The sequence below is a fragment of the Strix uralensis genome, chromosome Z (assembly GCF_047716275.1).
Source record: "Strix uralensis isolate ZFMK-TIS-50842 chromosome Z, bStrUra1, whole genome shotgun sequence".
NCBI lineage: Eukaryota > Metazoa > Chordata > Aves > Strigiformes > Strigidae > Strix > Strix uralensis.
This window is the reverse complement of record NC_134012.1, coordinates 77842683-77861011: the sequence shown is the minus strand read 5'-3', so window position 1 is coordinate 77861011 and position 18329 is coordinate 77842683. Positions and strand designations below refer to the sequence as shown.

General features: G+C 45.4%; 1 protein-coding gene across 1 annotated transcript in view; it reads right to left on the bottom strand.

The window, feature by feature from the left end:
• RASEF (RAS and EF-hand domain containing) overlaps positions 1 to 6762 on the bottom strand; it is a 34161-nt gene extending 27399 nt beyond the window's left edge. The window contains exon 1 of the mRNA XM_074855410.1: positions 6376 to 6762. Coding sequence (XP_074711511.1) covers positions 6376 to 6731 — 356 coding nt within the window. The 5' untranslated portion in view covers positions 6732 to 6762. The remainder of the gene's footprint in view (positions 1 to 6375) is intronic.
• Positions 6763 to 18329: the final 11567 nt, after the last annotated feature.

Below are 18329 nucleotides of genomic sequence, written 5' to 3'. Positions count from 1 at the left end.
CTGACAGTAAAATTAGTAATTAACAAGTGTAGTCAATATTTGCACAACACCACATAAGAGTTATTTTAAGCAAAGGTACTGTATTCACATGGTTTCAGAGTTCCTGAGAGAATTACAGAAGGAGAATAAAACTGCCCTGATGATAACACAATTTGTAATATGCCAGATTTAAAACACCATGGTAAAATACAGGAGGAGCAGAAGAGAGAGAGGGAAAAAAAAGAATAAAACCACTTTGGTTAAAGATACCAGCTATTTTGATTATATTAAGTGGCATCATTTCATTTAACCCGAAGAGCTATGCTAATTTATATCAACTCATAGTATTATTTTGGTTTGCTGAATGTACAGTGACCATTTGCTTAATGATCCACACTATGAACGCAGCTCAGAGGGACCCAATGGAATTTAACAAAGAATAACTCTACAGTTGCTCAGAATCTTACATGTGTTCCCTATGTATTTGCCAGGGAGAGGATGTTATGTTACATGGGCCCCTTAGTCTGACCCCAAGGGAGGTATTTTCAGTATAGTTTTCCACCAAAGATGTACAAAGTGCAATAAGCTAGTGGAAAACCGGAGGAAATCAAAGATGTGCCAGTGATGTTATAATACCATCTTCCCTCATTCACATTGTAAAGATTCAGTGTTTCTTCCCTTGCTATTTTGCATATGTTTACTTGGGTCTGATTTAAAGGTGGAAACTGACAAGGTGACCAGCACAATTTCTGTGCAAGACACTCTGGGGAGCACAGAGCAGCAAAACATGGTAAAAGGTCACTTGGGCAGGAGCTGTGCGTAGGCTGTCAGGCTTAGCTGGGCGAGGGTGGTATTGAGAGGTAAGAAATCTAAACCACAGCATTCCCCAGCAGGACTGTTTTTATAGGTCCTTCTGTGTAAAACTGTATCTTCCTCAACACCATTCCTTGTCAATTACTGACCTCTGTCTTCACTTCTGTCTTCTTTCTTATCCATGTTCTCACCTGCAGACTTAAGGTCCCCAAAAACTTTCTCTTCGTTTTCTTGACCCAGACATCTTTCAAGCACTGGAAAAAGTTTCTATTTTTGCAGGTGCAGGTAAAGCAAAGATAATCAGCACTGCACTTAAACTTGTTTTCATCCTGATGATACACTCCTACTCCTAAGTTTTAGAACACTGTTCTAATGGTCTCTTTCCAGTGTAGGTGAGCTTGTAAAATTACTCTCATCACTTGTAGCAGCTCTGTTCTGTTATGGGCATGAAGGGATGAAGTGTAAGGTGGTGTGAGACAGGAAGGTCTGAGCTAGTTAGAGCAAGACAAAGATCAAACATTACGCATCTGATGATTGTCCTTACACTGGAAACCAATAGCCTATGTGTGCCACCAAGAGATAGAGAAATACCTTTTTCTGAAAAGTACACTCAATCAATATGCCATCCTATCAGCCACCAGAAAAGACTGACGAAATCCATTTCAAATTGGAAAGGATCAACTTTTGTCACAGCTGAGTGCCTAACACTTTCTCCTAGATTAAATGTCTTGAGGAAAAACAGATTACACGAAATGTTAACACAGTGTAAAATTCAAGGTATTTCTCACCCTGAAGCACTATGGGTTTTTTTAATACCAGCTTTTCTTTTTCTGCATCTGTCCCTTCAGGAACAGGCTGCATTAAAAGAAGACAATTCTGCAACACCCCAAAGAGAGAGCCTGGCCAAGGGCTGATTCTCAGGGAAGGGATTTTTAGTGTTTCCAAGGAATACTGTTCCTTTCCTAAAGGCAGAGATGTGATTTGGAGCCAGTGGAGCAGGACTGGAAAAGACCATGGGACAGGGAGGGAAAGATGAAGTCTGTGGAAAAGGAGAAAAAGGTTATGGTCATGACAAATGACCGTGTGACATGAAAATACCAAGAAAAGGAATGCTGCCGTGCTGAAGTTATTTGGCACAGATGCTGATCTGATTAAAACAAAAAGAGAAGAGCAGTAAAACTTATGGTAGCTCAGGAAGTCTTCTAGCTCACAGAAAGGCATCCATCACACTTTCAGCAGAGCACATTTGTCAAACCCCTGTCATGAGACGTATTAAAAGACAAAGACATCATCCTTACAGCAAAGATACCCTCTCCAGCACCATGAAAAAGAGGGACCCAGCATTTATTTTTCCTTAGGATTTGCCTTTATCCCCTCTCTGGGGAACACATTTTGACTTCCAAGGAAATGTCTCTAGTGCTGACATCATGGCTCATCATCCCTTGGAAGTAAATAGAAATTGCTGATAAGAGCTGATGCTGTGCTCTGTATTGACTTTGGCAAAAATCCACCCTGGCTCACGACAGCAAGAGCACAACAGGTTTTGGACCTTTTTTTATGCAGCAGAGCCTTTCTCCTTTGCTGTAGCACAGCAGTATATTACATCAGCATCACCTGCCTTCACAGTTTATGTAGCTCATGTTAAAAGCAGCACTCTTTTCTCATTTTATCATGCCCCCCAGATCCACATTTTCTATACCACTCCAGATGACATGATTGGGGGCGAACTGTTATCATAATCACATTAGGAGACTTTGGAATTGTATGGTGCATAAAATCTCAGTCTGGCAGCACTGAAATCGGAGTCCAATGAACAGTCAGCCTGGCACAAAGAACAGGGCACACAAGTAATACAGACTCCATGACTGAAAAGCAAAGCAATGAAGTATGAGGACGCCCAGAAGCAGAAGGGTTTAAGTCAAAATAGGGATACAAACTTTCTTCTCCAGATTCATCCACCACGCTCAATCAATCAGATTATCCAATTTGCCAAACATTACACAAAAATTGTCTGGTAGGTCTTAAAGGGATTCAGTTTATGCCAGAGTGATCCCACAATACACAGGAAGGTACACAGCACACAGAGTCCCAAGCCTTTGTTCTTTCTGACTGAAGGTCTTTGGCATTAAAATTTCAAAATTTGTTTTCCACAAAGTTTTTTTGCCTGTATTTTACAGACCCGAATAACTGTGAATAACTGTCATAACATTGGTAAGTACAGGTTTTCTACTGAAGTGTCAGTGGATGTTGGATCATTGTTCAAGCTGAGCAACGGAAAAGCATTGCCATTAGAGGACATTCTCACATGCTTAAAGGGGCACATGCTTATTAGGAATGCGGAAGGAACCTTTCCAAACAGATCCAAACAGATTGAGGTTGGCCACATATTAAAAAAAAAAAGAATGCAACACACAGTAACACTGTGCTGGCAGTACACTGGAGCACTCATCACCTGGAGCACCAAATAGGTAAGTTTCTTAACCATTTCTGTCTACTGCTGTACCATTGCAAATACCTGTACCATTGCAAATACTTCTTAGAGGAACAACCTAGCAAACATGCCTGAGTTTTCAATAAAACAGATGTCCTATGGCTCACACAGGTATACTCCACTTGGCAATTCACTACATATAAACCAAAGGCACTACAATCTTTTGTGTTTAATTACTCATTATACCTGAGTGAATGTAACAACACAGAAGGGAAGTGCAGGAGCAAGGCTGAAACGAAACTCTTTGATGTTACTCTTCCTGTTTAACTGCAACCAATAAAACCACAGCTCCAGTACATACAGACTTGGATGTTTAAAGCAGAAGCTAACAGAACTGTGCAACCAATATACCAAACTACAGAGAGGCAGGATCCATCCCATAATAAAACTATTTTTTTTTTAAATTAACTAAATTCAAAATATATTTACTGGAGTATATGCTTATTTTAGTACCTGGAAGGAGGCAGTACCTGGTAGTAAACAATGTTGCATCTAATATCTGTTACTACATTGAGGACTGGGGCAGGATTCTGATCTGTTACTGGGTTTCACACCTCATTATGGAGGTTCATTTACGGCTTATAAAAGCTCAGGCACAGAAACAAAGGCTGAATCGAGTGTATTGGTATCAGTGAAAAATTTCCCCTTGATTTTCCCAATCAGGCTTGGGAATGATAGACACCACAGGTGTTTACTGGCTATTTTCTCCTGACTTCAGCCCTGGTTTTACCTCATGACTTCCATCTGCTATGCCCTGTTTCTCTCTGTATAAACCACAATAGCATCAAAGCACATGTGCCAGTGTTTTGCTAGACTGGGGCCAGAAGGCATAGCATTTTGAGGGACTGAACCCCAACATGATCAAGATAAAAACCAGACACGATCGAGATAAAAATTATGGACAACTAACTCCACTCATCTGGATTTGAGGAGTTTCTTCTTTGTAATTACTATTCTCAGGGTTTTCAATGCCAGTGTTACAGCAAACATATGAAGAGTAATAAATCACAGTGTGAGCACATCAAGAGTTTCACAGTAATGAAGATGCAGCCGTGTTCCAAGCTGGGTCCATTTTTCAAAGTACTGCCTTTCCCTAAAAAACCTAAACTGATAAACAACTAAAAAAATTTAAATAATTTAAATAAAAAGATAAATAACTTTTTTGAAGTGCAAGCTTGTACTTTACATGGTTTTGTTGTATTCTGTAGCTTAAAATCTCTTCTATGCCCAGACTCCTCAAACAATTTCAATATATTCTTTACTTACACAAGTGGTCCTAATGATTTTAGTAGGACTACTCACATGAAAAAAAAACTTACACATACATTTCAACAAAAAGAGATGTGTGCCACAAATGTAAAAATGTTGAGCTGTAACACAGATCTGCTTCCAGCACTTCAGGACAGGAAAGAGAAAGAACAAGAGAACAAAGGGCACACTGTTCTTCAGCTGATGTTGGCACACACCTAATGAATACAGCCAACTATGAAGGATGTTCAAAGCTATTTATAAAGCTGAACATGAATAGGAATCATCTACACCAAACTACTGCCCACCTGATACACATGTATTTAACTATCAGAAGTTAGTTCTGTTTGCAATTTTGATGTGTAAGAATCATAACACAAATGACATTGTCATGATGAATTCAACAAAACTAAAGGACATATCCACACAGTCAAGCCGACGAAAGCTACTCCCCTTCCCTCCTACTATTCTCTTAGACAAACAACTGGACTATAATCAAACTGCTGCTGCAAACATAGTAACCAAGACACTGAGATAGGCTTATTACCAAAAGGAGACAGATGCTTTCACAAGCCACCATGGTTCGTGAGTCAGATTTTTTCCATCTCCTATTTAGTTTCTGTCTGGTGTTAGGTTAAATGATGAACTGCCCCCGCAAATTTTCAAACAGCCTTTTGTTTGGTTGGCTTTGTTGTTCTCTTTCTGTGGAAAGCAAATACGAAACAATGAAGGCATCATGAACTAGGTAAGAAAGACCTGTATGAAGTTACTGATCTGTCTGGAATGGAGCAGTCCAGTAAGACTAACTAATGTTATTTACCCTTCCAGTCCAAAAATATAAAAAAACAATCGGCTCTAGTTGTGCACAAGTAGCAGGTTAAGTAACTAAAAATTTCTCTGAAGAAACTTTTTATCGCACAACCTGTGAGATGAAGTGACTGTACTTTTTATTAGCTTCTGTGTACCTCACAGCCAGGACCCGCTGCAACTTGATATAGTCTCTCCGGATACCCAACTATTTTTTTTTTTTGACTGCCTCTTAACTAGCTGTCAAGCCCTTAAACTCAGATTGCTTGTTTTCCATCATAAATTACGATTTTTAAATGAAGCAGAATCAGTCCGAACATTTTATGGCAAACATTTTCATACTAATTTTGAGCACCTCAGGTTTCAGGCAGATTACTGCGAATCACCAAAACGTGCCTTTGTAAACTGGAACCAGCTTGGTACTGACAGACCCTTGGGAACCGGGTTTAATCCCAAACCAAGGCACCACCAGTTCATTTCACTGACATCGAGGGCAAAGGCTCCCACGGACCTGAGCGAGCTCCTCAGCACGTGTGAACACTGCTGAGCTGGAGGCAAAGGTGGTGTCAGTCTGCCTTTACTGGGAAAAGGAAGACAGGGGTGCAAGAAAGATGCCGGGGGCTGGTCGGGGGATAGCGAGGGGAGAAAGTTTCATGCGCGGAGCCGGCAGCACTTTGCATCCCGTGCGTTTCACCAGCCTCATTCTCCCACGTGGGTCCCTGGCAGAGCAGCGTCGAGGAAGCAGGCGAGCGGCGGCGCGCTGGGAAAAGAGGGCTGGAAACACTCAACACCGGGAAGCAGATGTGGGGAGGGCTCTGTGCGGCGGGCGAGAGGTCAGTCACGGCCGTTCCCCGGCAGACGATTGCATCAGCACCGGCGCACGGCGCTGCTCGAGGGCTGTTCCCGGCCGGCGGGCGGCAGGGGCGGTTTGCCGCCGGGAGGCTCCCCGTCGGCAGCCTCCGCCCCAGCGCTCCTGTGGCCGCAGCCCAGCTCCCACCGGGGCGGCCGCCCTACCCGCCGCCTGGCCCGGGCCTCACCTGGGGATGTACCTCGCCTCGTCCCCAAGCCGCACCTCGAAGTCCCTCCAGGGCTGCTCCAGCCCCGCGGCGGCCCATGCCGCCGCCTCTTCCTCCTCGCCCTCCAGTTCGCCGCCGCCGGGCCGCCGCCGGGTGGCGCCGCGGAAGCCGCGGGCGAACTCCGGGAAGGTGATGGCCCCGTCGCGGTCGCTGTCGAGGCGCAGGAAGATGGCCTCGGCCTCAGCCGGCCGCATCCGCAGCTCGGCGCAGAGCGCCGCGAAGTCCTCCCGCTCGATGCGGCCCGAGCCGCTGGCGTCGCAGGCCAGGAAGAGGGCGCGCAGGCGGGACAGCTCGTCCCCCGCCGCCTCGGAATCCATCGGCCGGGGCCGAGGATACTCTGCCCGCGGACGGGACGGGACGGGACGGGACAGGACAGAGCGAGCAGCAGCGGCCCGACCTGACAGCACAGCTTCGCCGTCGGCTCGGCGGGGCGGGACGGGCCCCGCTCCGCCCCGGCGCCCCGCGGGGCCGGGCGAGGCCGGGAGGCGGGGTCGGGCCGCAGGTGGCGGCTCCCGGCCGCGGCGGGAGCCGGGCCGTGCCGAGGCGGCACCCGGCCGGCGCTGCCGTTGCCGCCGGGAGGGGGCAGGAGGGCCCCGACGCGGCCCCCGCTCCCGGGGCCTCTGCCCGCAGCCGGAGGCGCAAGGGCAGGCTGCCCCTCGGCGCGCCGCGCTGCCCGGTACGCGGCCGGCGGCGCCGGGAGCTGTGTGCCACGCCGGGAGCTGCAAACACCTCCCGTCCCGTCCCGTCCCGTCCCGTCCCGCAGCACTCAAATGTGAGCCCCCGTACTATGCGGTCGCCCGTAAGGTCTTACATCTGATTTCCGTTTTCCAGCAGAATATAAACACTCCTTATGTTCCTGGAAGACAAAGAACACAGGATGACCCAAAGTTTCAGTAGATAAATTCTTGCCGACCACGAGCAGTCCTGGAGTTACACACTGCCGAGTATGTGCTCGCTGCTACCCCACCACTAGTAGTTTAGAAACGTATATTGTTAAAATACCAGCGCAAACTGAAAATGCAAAAGCTGCATTCAGATTAATAAACCAAAGGAGCCAGATTTTCAGTGCTCTGTATAGAAGAACTAGCATCTGTCTTTCTTGGCAGAAGTCAAGACTTCTCACTTTTTTGAAGTCAGACTCAAAACTCAAATTTCATTGGAAGGAGTTAAAATTTAACTGAGAATTTTTTTTAATTTCCCTGCACTTACTATTCTTTTATGTCTATCTGCAAATGTAAAGTGTGTATACCAAAGTTGTGATAAACAGAATACAAATCTAACTATTGGAACAGAGTTTGCTTATTGACCAAAACATAGCCCAAGGCTAAGTACCTGATCCAGCACAGCACAAATATTCCAGTTGACCTCTCATTAGAATAAATCACATACTGTGAATGGGAACTTTAAAGTGCTTCTCTGCCTAAGAGACGTGGAATGCCCTCAAAGGAAATTATTGTTATTTTACAGGTTTTGATTACTATTTTGTCAGGCTTAGACAGACTCAGTCTAAAATCCTGCCAACCATCTATCTCTAGTCAATGAAATGTTTCATGAAATGTTCCCTGCAATCTAGAGAAATATAGCTGTTAAGTAATTTGAAATATAAGTTTTAGCTTAAAAATATCAGGTAACTGAAGGACTTCAATTTATGATTTTATACAATTTATGTCACCATATTTCCATTACACAATTGTAGAACTCCTAAGAGTAGCAAAGCAGTATCATCTTCAGATTCTAATCTAGCAAAATCTAGTGTTTTAGTAAAGCAGAATTAATTTATCAGAAGTGTTCTTTTGGTTCCATGGTTTCTTTCTGCGCATCAAATTTTTGTACTTGAAGAGTGTCATGAAGCCCTTTGGGGGCTGATGAAGGGTTGTTCAGCCATTGAAAAAGACAAACTTACATTGTTTGCACACACCAGCTCTCTGTTCATAGGAGTCAGGACATTTGACTTTCCATGTGGACAAGCTCCTAAACTGAACTGAAACAGCCTTATCCAGGGCTGAATGTGTCTCACTAGACAGACAGGGAATTCCCACTCCAATCAATGTGCTCACCTTCTTGTTTGCTTTTGTGGCTGCAGGTTTATGAGTTGACATTTGTAAGTAGTCCTTACCCTGCCCACTCTCCTATTCACTCTGTTCTGTGTATCTTTTATGGTAGTGACTACATTGGACTGCTAAGTAGAGGGCATAGACTTTGAACATATAGCATCCATCTTCTCGGTTTTTTCTTTTTCCTCTGGGATTTAACACCATCTTTTCCAAAACTTTTCTATGTAACCCTGGTTTTCTATGACTTGGGATTTGACCCTCCTGCTGCAAAGGTCTGTGTCTTTGTTTTCCTTGAAAGCTTTATGTTTCTACCTGTACGATAAAAATAAATAATAAGTAACGTTGAAAACAAATGGAAATCTTCACATTAACATTCCGTTTTGAATCAAGCCATATAAAAGTCTTGCAATATTTGCCAATGCAATGTCTACACAGGCCAGATTTCTGCCTTCACGTGCACTAATCCCTTGTGTATTCAGTGGATGTCATCTTTGTCATCTCCCTTATTTCCACTGCTACAGAGGTTTTGTCACACAAACCTCAGGCACTGGCATGGAGTACGGTGTGTCATTGAACACTGCCACAGCACAGGTATATCCTGCAAAACAGATGATGCCTGCAGTGTTACACAGTGCCACACAACCAGTGATTGCTTGGCAGACCATGGTTCAGTCAAATGATCCTAACACAACAGCAAAGAAATAAAAAATAAAAGTTGTCTTATTTGATGAGACCTAAGAGTGAGTGGTGAGGGCAGGATTCCCAGCAGGCAATGGCAAAACAGTGCTTTGTTCTGAAATTATGTGCCTATTCTTGGAAGGATCTGTCCCTTCAAATCCAGTCCTAAATTAAATAAAAATGCAAAACCACCATTTCTGTGTCCAGTACAGGAGATATTTCTATACCCACATACATTTCTATATCCACAGTACACAGAATCACAGAATTGTCTAGTTGGAAAAGACCTTAAAGATCATCCAGTCCAACCATCAACCCAACATTAACAGTTCCCAACTACACCATATCCCTCAGCTCTATGTCGACCCAACTCTTAAACACCTCCAGGGATGGGGACTCCACCACCTCCCTGGGCAGCCCATTCCAACGCCTAACAACCCGTTCTGTAAAGAAATGCTTCCTAATATCCAGTCTAAACCTTCCCTGGCGCAACTTGAGGCCATTCCCTCTTGTCCTATTGCTTGTTACTTGGTTAAAGAGACTCATCCCCAGCTCTCTGCAATATCCTTTCAGGTAGTTGTAGAGGGCGATGAGGTCTCCCCTCAGCCTCCTCTTCTCCAGACTAAACAACCCCAGTTCCCTCAGCCGCTCCTCGTAAGACCTGTGCTGCAGACCCTTCACCAGCTTCATTGCCCTTCTCTGGACACACTCAAGTCATTCAATGTCCTTTTCGTAGTGAGGGGCCCAAAACTGAACACAGTCATCGAGGTGCGGCCTCCCCAGTGCCGAGTACAGGGGTAAGATCACTTCCCTGTCCCTGCTGGCCACACTATTTCTGATACAAGCCAGGATGCCATTGGCCTTCTTGGCCACCTGGGCACACTGCTGGCTCCTGTTCAGCCGGCTGTCAATCAACACCCCCAGGTCCCTCTCTGACTGGCAGCTCTCCAGCCACTCCTCCCCAAGCCTGTAGCGCTGCTGGGGGTTGTTGTGGCCCAAGTGCAGCACCCGGCATTTGGCCTTATTGAAAATCCTACAGCTGGCCTCAGCCCATCGCTCCAGCCTGTCCAGGTCTCTCTGCAGACCCTCCCTACCCTCGAGCCAATCAACACTCCCACCCAACTTGGTGTCATCTGCAAACTTACTGAGGGTGCACTCGATCCCCTCGTCTAGATCATCAGTAAAGATGTTAAACAGGAGTGGCCCCAAAACCGAGCCCTGGGGGACACCACTCGTGACCGGCCGCCAGCTGGATTTAACTCCATTCACCACAACTCTTTGGGCCCGGTCATCCAGCCAATTTTTTACCCAGCAAAGTGTGTGCCCATCCAAGACGCGAGCAGCCAGTTTCGCCAGGAGAATGCTGTGGGAAACGGTGTCAAAGGCCTTACTGAAGTCAAGGTAGACAACATCTACAGCCTTTCCCTCATCCAGTAAACAGGTCGCCCTGTTGTAGAAGGAGATCAGGTTTGTCAAGCAGGACCTGCCTTTCATAAACCCATGCTGACTGGGCCTGATCATCTGGTTGTCCTGCCTGTGTTGTGTGATGGTACTCAGGATGAGCTGCTCCATCAGCTTCCCGGGCACTGAAGTCAAGCTGACTGGCCTGTAATTTCCCGGATCATCCTTCTGACCCTTCTTATATATGGGTGTCACACTGGCCAATTTCCAGTCTGTTGGGACCTCCCTGGTCAGCCAGGACTGCTGGTAAATGATGGAAAGCGGCTTGGCGAGCACCCCAGCCAGCTCCTTCAGCACCCTCGGGTGTATCCCATCTGGTCCCATAGACTTGTGTGTGTCTATGTGATGCAGCAGGTCACTGATTATCTCCTCCTGGAATGCGGGGGGGTTGTTCTCCCAGTCTCTGTCTTCTGGCTGAGGAGGCTGGATTCCCTCAATACAGCTAGTCTTGTTATTAAAGGCCAAGGCAAAGAAGGCATTAAGCACCTCAGCTAAGCACACAGTACAGGAAAAGTTTTATATTCATAAGATACCAAAGCCACAGATACAGATATACACCATTGTCCTGGTTCAGCTAGGATAGGGTTAAGTTTCCCCAGCAGTGGGGAGGGAGCTCTAGCCGGGTTATTCAATACCATGCCGACATCAGGTCCGGGCGCCCAAGCACGGGAAGAGAAGGAACGGCTTTTGTCAGTCTGTTCCCTCACTGCTGTATCCGTGCGGTATCTCTCTTGTTCTGCTCATTGTTATTACTGTTACTGTTATGGCTGTTGTTCGGTTTGTTGCTGTTGCTCTGTTGTATTAAACCTCTCCTTATCTCAGCCTGGGATTTGTATTTCACTCCCTGCCCCGTCCGGTCCAAGGTGGGGGAGGGGCAGCAGCAGCGTGATCTCGGGTCCCGGCAGGGCCTAAACCACCACAGCCTTTTGGGTGGGGAAACATCTGCTTCTAATGGCTGAGATATCAGCCCGTGCAGGTGGAATGTAGGACATGTCCTCTTCCACTTTCTGGAGCCTCTGAGACAGTTCCCTTACAGTGGAAACCCAGGCATGTTGGGAGGAAGGGAGATTTCCCTCATATTGCTGGAGCTGGCCAGCCACTTCATCCACTGTTTGAGTCTGGGTGTCTCGCCACCAGGACACTACTGCTAATGCTTTGGAACGTGTCTCTGGTCCACTTTGCAGGAACTTCTGCCACATCGACTGTGTACAAGGGGCCTGATCTGGATCCATGGGTGACCGGTCATCATTCACATCACCATAGACCATGTCAAACACAGCCACTTCCCTGAGGTTTTGAATGCCTTTCTCCATGTCGGTCCACTTGCCTAACCAACATAGAGCATCATCCTTGTAGGGGTACCTCTCCCTCACACCGAGCAGGAGTCGCCTCCAAAGGCTGAGGGTTTGAGTCTGTTTCCCTTTGCCTTGTCAATACCAGCCTGCTTGGCTAAAGATCCCAGCTGCTTGGCCTCTCTCCCCTCCAGTTCCAAAACACCAGCTCCACTATCCCAGCATTGGAGCAGCCAGATGAAAATCTGCTCCCCTGGAAGGCAGCTGAAATCCTTCTGCATATCTCACAGCTCACTCAGAGATAGAGATCGGGTGATCACCTCTGGCTCTTCCTCCCGTTTTCATGCTGGGCCTGGCTCATCTCCGTTCCTTACTATGCGAGCTGACTTTTTGGTATATTTAGTTTTCTGTATCGGGGTGACTGATACTGGCACTGCTTGTCCCTCTGGCCCAGCTGCTGTGCTGGTGGAAGCGACTGGCACTGGCACTGCCTGTCCCCCTGGCCCAGTTGCTGTACCAGTAAGTTCACTTTCAGATCCTGCAGCCCCTTCTCCCCCTTGAGGGCAGTGAACAGTGTTAAAGATGACACGGTAAGCATGGGCAAGCCCCCAGCACATCACAGCGAGTTGTGTCGCCTGGGGTTTGTCAGACTGGCAGCACACCTTTTCCAAACACTCCACCAGTTTATCAGGACTCTGCATTTGTTCAGGAGTGAGATCGCAAAGCATTGGGGGTGACCACTGACCCAGGCACTTGCCCATCTCTTCCCACACACCTTGCCACTCATAACTGCCCTCGGGGCAGGTTTCTGGGTGGTGCTGTTGTTGAAGTACCGCATGGCCCAAAACAAGATCTGGCAGACATTTAGAAAACATTGTGCCGCGAACACAGTGGCCTGGATGCTCCAGGGATAGCTGAAACTCTCAAAAACCGAGAGGATCTCTTCCCCTGGCTCACCCATAGAGGGGGTGAGACCCCTAACAAAAGCCCAGGCAGCAAACAGGTACTGGTTCACCCCACAAGCAGTGATGCAAGCACATTATAAGCAGTCAGTAGCCAGTACAGCAAAATAAGACCCTTGACACACTTTCCACCGAGAACAAACACCAGCACTAGGAGCACACCGTGGACATAAGGATTAATCCAGCCCCACCACGCAAGCAAGTTGGCCAGCATTGCCAGTGTTCCTTATCAAACAATACAAGTAAAAACAGAAAAATTGCACCTAAAAGATTGCTCTAACACACCTTCTCCTTTTGTCCTTATCTCAACCCTCTCGTGCCCCACGTTGGGCGCCAAAAAGGCTGTGGTGGTTTAGGCCCTGCCGGGACCCGAGACCACGCTGCCGCTGCCCCTCCCCCACCCTTGGACCGGACGGGGCAGGGAGTGAAATACAAACCCTGGGGGTGAGATAAGGAGAGGTTTAATACAACAGTGTAACGGCAACAAACCGAACAACAACAATAACAATAACAGTAATAACAATGAGCAGAACAAGAGATATACCGCACGGATACAGCAGTGAGGGGAACAACCCGGACAAAAGCTGTTCCTGCTCTTCCCGCGCTTGGGTACCCAGACCTGATGTCAGCATGGTATATGAATAACCTGGCTAGAGCTCCCTCCCCACTGCTGGGGAAACTTAACCCTATCCTAGCTGAACCAGGACACCCATGCACAATTTTCAGTCTCAGTTTGACTTCACTGTTCCACGAAACACACAAGCTAGCCAGAGCATCTGTTCGGCTGAAGAGGCATAACAGGACGTTAAAACATGCTCAGGAACATCAGGGAGGCCTAAGACAACACATGAACAAGAAGTTTCATTGTATCACTACTGAAGTGTCCTATTGTACTGAGTGGGAAAAGGTGTGATGTTTTTATAGATGCAGAGGTTAAATGGAGCAGATTAGAAGAGACAGGGAAACCAGAAACAGGAGGTGTTGCCACCACAGAACATAAAGACCTAGTGTTGACCCAGGAATCAAAAGAGCAGAGGAGCTGAGCTGGCCATTGGGATAAGCTACAGAACCCTCAAATGCTATTTGAATACATGTGGTCTCTGGAAGTAACTTTGTAGAACTGTGCAGAAGCCCAGAAAAGCTGGACTGCTGTGCTCCAGGCAGATCCCCTGGAAACAGCAGGCCTCTTCCCATTCCTCCCTATATATTGTTTTAGGAATCTTACATACATACTAAAGGAAAACTTTTGCTTGGAATATCAAGCATTTAAGAGCTAGGAAACAGAACATAAACTGGAATAATTATTCAGTAATTTGCTTCTCCTCATTATTGTATGTGGCCTTGGACATTATTTACAATTTAATGCACATTATTCAGACCTTACTCTGAAGACAGAGTATGTCTTTTCTATAGTTCTTGCATATATTAACTAATCTTCCCAACATTATGGACGGTTATGAAAGTGAATGGATCCCTCTATAGTTGCTATAACTCTCTTATTTACCTCTGTGTGTTTCACATCTGGACAGTTTAAGCAATTGAGCACAGGGTGTACAGTTTACTTGGAAAGTAGAGCATAAGTAAAACAGAATCAACCAGTAATATTGAAATATCTCACTAAAACCAGTTAGTGTTACACACAGGTGACATACTGGTCACAGCACATGAAAATTAATTAATTAAACCTACTGTAATTTCTTCACTCACTGACACAAACTTTTCCACCTCTGCAAGCCAGCATACATCTCAAAGCATCACTATCCCAATTTGGTGCTCCATCTCTTCCTTTTGTACCTGTTCATGAACCTTGCCTTCTCCCTACCATCAGGAAAGGAAGCACAGCATGAGCAGGGAGGTGAAGGGCATGGTGAGAGGGTACAGAGTGGAATGGCTCTGGGAGGTCTCCAGCAGATGGGCCATGGTAGTGGTTCTTCCCACCCAGCTGTTTCTCTTGTCTGCCTTTCTCCCACTGAGCCTTCTTTTGCACTTTTTATGACTTTGATGGCATTTTCAACTGTTTACCCAGTTATATCCAGACATGCACCTCATGTGAAACATATAGGATAAGTGCACATACTTAAATGCCAAGTCTGGGCAGATTATAGACCATTGATAGATACTCTGATTCCCTGTTGTATAATTTTTAGTAATACTGAATATAACTCATTCTTAATCTCTTCAATTAAAAACTAAGGGTAGCGTATTTAGCAACAAGCATCATGTAGACTGTATTTCTCAGATATATTGCACCATTATAACCTCCAAAGAGGAAAAGGCATAAACTATATCAATAAAAACTTAGTCTCTGGCAAAGAAATTAAGAAACTTGCATAATATTGCAAAAGAACAGAGTTGTATGCTTCGACTTTATCAAAAAGTGAGGCACAAAGTAGGATAAAAGCTCTTTGTCAAAGCAGAGGTACTTTTAAAAGCCAAAATATCTTTCAGCATACACAGAATTCTTCGTTCAACTAAAACATTAGCAGTTGGGACACTGAGGTTGTGAAAGACCTTCACAGTTTCTAATGGACTCCAGACCACGACTGAAGAGGAAATCATACAGATGAAGCTTCTGCAAGAGAGAAAATAGACCATAAATAAAAGAACAGTGAAGTACCCAAAGTGCTTTTGCAAAAATATGAAGTATTGGCAGCAAGGGAGGCATGAACATCTCTCAGCCTTTTTAAAAGCTTGTCTGTACGATCAACGAATAGCCAGGGAGATGCTGAAATAACCAATAATGACTGTTGGGCCTAGTTTGAAGGTGTTAGCAGTCGGCCCGTCACAAGTGCTGTTCCTCAGGATTTGGTGTTAGGACCATTTCTGTTTAACATCTTTATTGATGATCTTCACAAGGACATAGAGTGTATCATCAGTAAGTTCGCAGATGACACCAAGTTAAGCGGGAATGTCGATCTGCATGAGGATAGGGAGGCTCTGCAGAGACTTGGATAGATTGGATTGGTGGGCCAACGTTAACGGGATGAGCTTCAACAAGGCCAAGTGCCAGGTCCTGCACTTGGGCCACAACAACCCCATGCATGGCTACAGGCTTGGGGAGGTGTGGCTGGAGCTGTCTGGAAGAGAAGGATCTGGGGATTCTAATTGACAAGCAGCTGAACATGAGCCAGCAGTGTGCCCAGGTGGCCAAGAAAGCCAACGGCATCCTGGCTTGTATTAGAAATAGTGTGACCAGCAGAAGTAGGGAGGTGATAGTCCCCCTGTACTCTGCACTGGTGAGGCCACACCTGGAGTATTGTGTCGTTTTGGGCACCTCAATATGAGAGAGATATCGAGGTGCTGGAGTGAGTGCAGAGGAGGGCAACAAAGCTGGTGAAGGGTCTGGAGAACAAATCCTATGAGGAGTGATTGAAGGAGCTGCGACTGCTCAGTTTGAGGAAGAGAAGGCTGAGGGGAGACCTCATCACTCTCTACAACTACCTGGAAGGACATTGTAGAGAGGTTGGTGCTGGTCTCTTCTCACAGGTAATTAGCGATAGAACAAGAGGGAATGGCTTTAAACTGCAACAGGGGAGGTTTAGACTGGACATTAGGAAAAAATTTTTCACAGACAGAGTGGTCAGACAGTGGAATAGGCTGCCCAGGGAGGTGGTGGAGTCACCATCCCTGGAAGTGTTTAAGGGTTGTTTGGATGAGATGCTGGGGGATATGGTGTAGGGGAGAACTTTGTAGAGTAGGGCTGATGGTTGGACTTGATGATCCCAAGGGTCTTTTCCAACCTGAATGATTCTGTGATTCTGTGATCCTCATGCAGTTCTAATAAGAGTACTCCAACCCCAGAAACAACAGAAGAAGACTCTTCTAAAGGCATGCTGTCAAGTTGCCAGTTCTCAAAATCTGTAATTATTTTGAATAACTTAAGCAGCTATCAATAAATACTTATGAATTTCATCTTTTTCAGGAAGGCTTTCATGATAATTTTCATGATATCTTGATGGGGTTTTTTTTTATTCTGTCCTATTTTTAAGGTGTTAAAAATCCTGACAAATACTTTGCTTTTTAATGAACACGAATATAAATGCAGAATTGGCTCGGTTAAATGTAAAAGAAGTCACTGAATCCTAAATTCCACCTTCAGGTATGGAAGTAACACTTCCTTGGAAACAAAGGGGTAGATGAGACTGTTTGACATGGGAAGATCCACCAACATCCTTGGAAACTAGAGGCTTTTCTTCCCTTGTCTTTTCAGTCCCACTAGGCTTAAAGAAATCAAAGCTCCTAGATTCATTCTCTCAATATTTTCTTGTGGTGAGGCTGGATTGCTATAACAGGCAGTAATTACAGTGCTCTGTGGAGAGAAAACCCGACCACTGTTTAATTTCTTACTATTTCTTTCTCCATAGCTGTAAAAGAAATCAACCTAAAGCAAAATTATCTCAGTCCATTCACGAAAAAACTGAAAAGTTATTCTGTGCACGGAGAAATAACATGTCAATGTAAAAGTCATTTATTACATTAGATTATTACATGCTGCTCGTTATTAAGACTTTGAATTTCACTGTAGACTAAATATTCCTTCATGCATGGTCACAGATGGTGAAATCCATATTGAACAGGCTCCTAAGTTTCCTACAGAAGCCATGAAGGGATTCACTAGTAATGCTGTAATGGACAGATTAGTCTGAACATTAAGCAAAATAAGCTTTCTGGGTTAAAATAGGATCTTTCTTTAACTGAAGGCTATACAAGCTATCAGGTACATAAGGTTTCCTTGTGTTTGAAAGTCTACATACTTTTTCCAATTCTAATAGTCAAACCAAATTACATCTACTGATGAACCTTCTCTGTTCTTAAAGAAACAGGCATCTCAAAATGCAATTACACATGTGCAAATCTAGTCAATGATGAGCAGTGCTGAAGACAGAGGGTAGATGTGTCCGTTTCAGGACAGAGATGAACAATGTTAGGTCAAACAGACATATATCCTTCCAGTTAGGATTACCTTTGATCTTTTTCTTCAGAATGGTGATGAAGCTCTTTCAAAAACACAGCAAGATTCAGGTTTTCCTTGCAAACAGAAAGGTCTCTGTTTCAACTTCTTCCTACCTGCTTTTCCTGCTCAATGTGTTGGAACATTTCCCCGGAAGGAGAATCAAGTTTAATTCACTGCCCTGCCTGAAGCAAATAAAATTACCTTTCTTCTTCCTCATTCAAGTGTCCTAACTGCGAATCTACTGGGGACAGTGATGGAGTTGAGAAGCATACAGCTGTGCTTTACAGTGCATTATAACTAGATAAAAAAGCCTTTGGAGCAGATGCTGTATGCTAGTTTTCCCTATGCCAGTGGATCACTGATCCATCCTTCATTTACCTCTTCCCAGTCCAAAAAATCTTGCATTATTTTCACAGATTCTGGCTAGATGGTGTATGAGCAACTGTAAGACAGACTAAAGAACAGGTTTCTTTCATGGAGCAAGAAATACCTGAATCTATTCAGACAGAGAAGA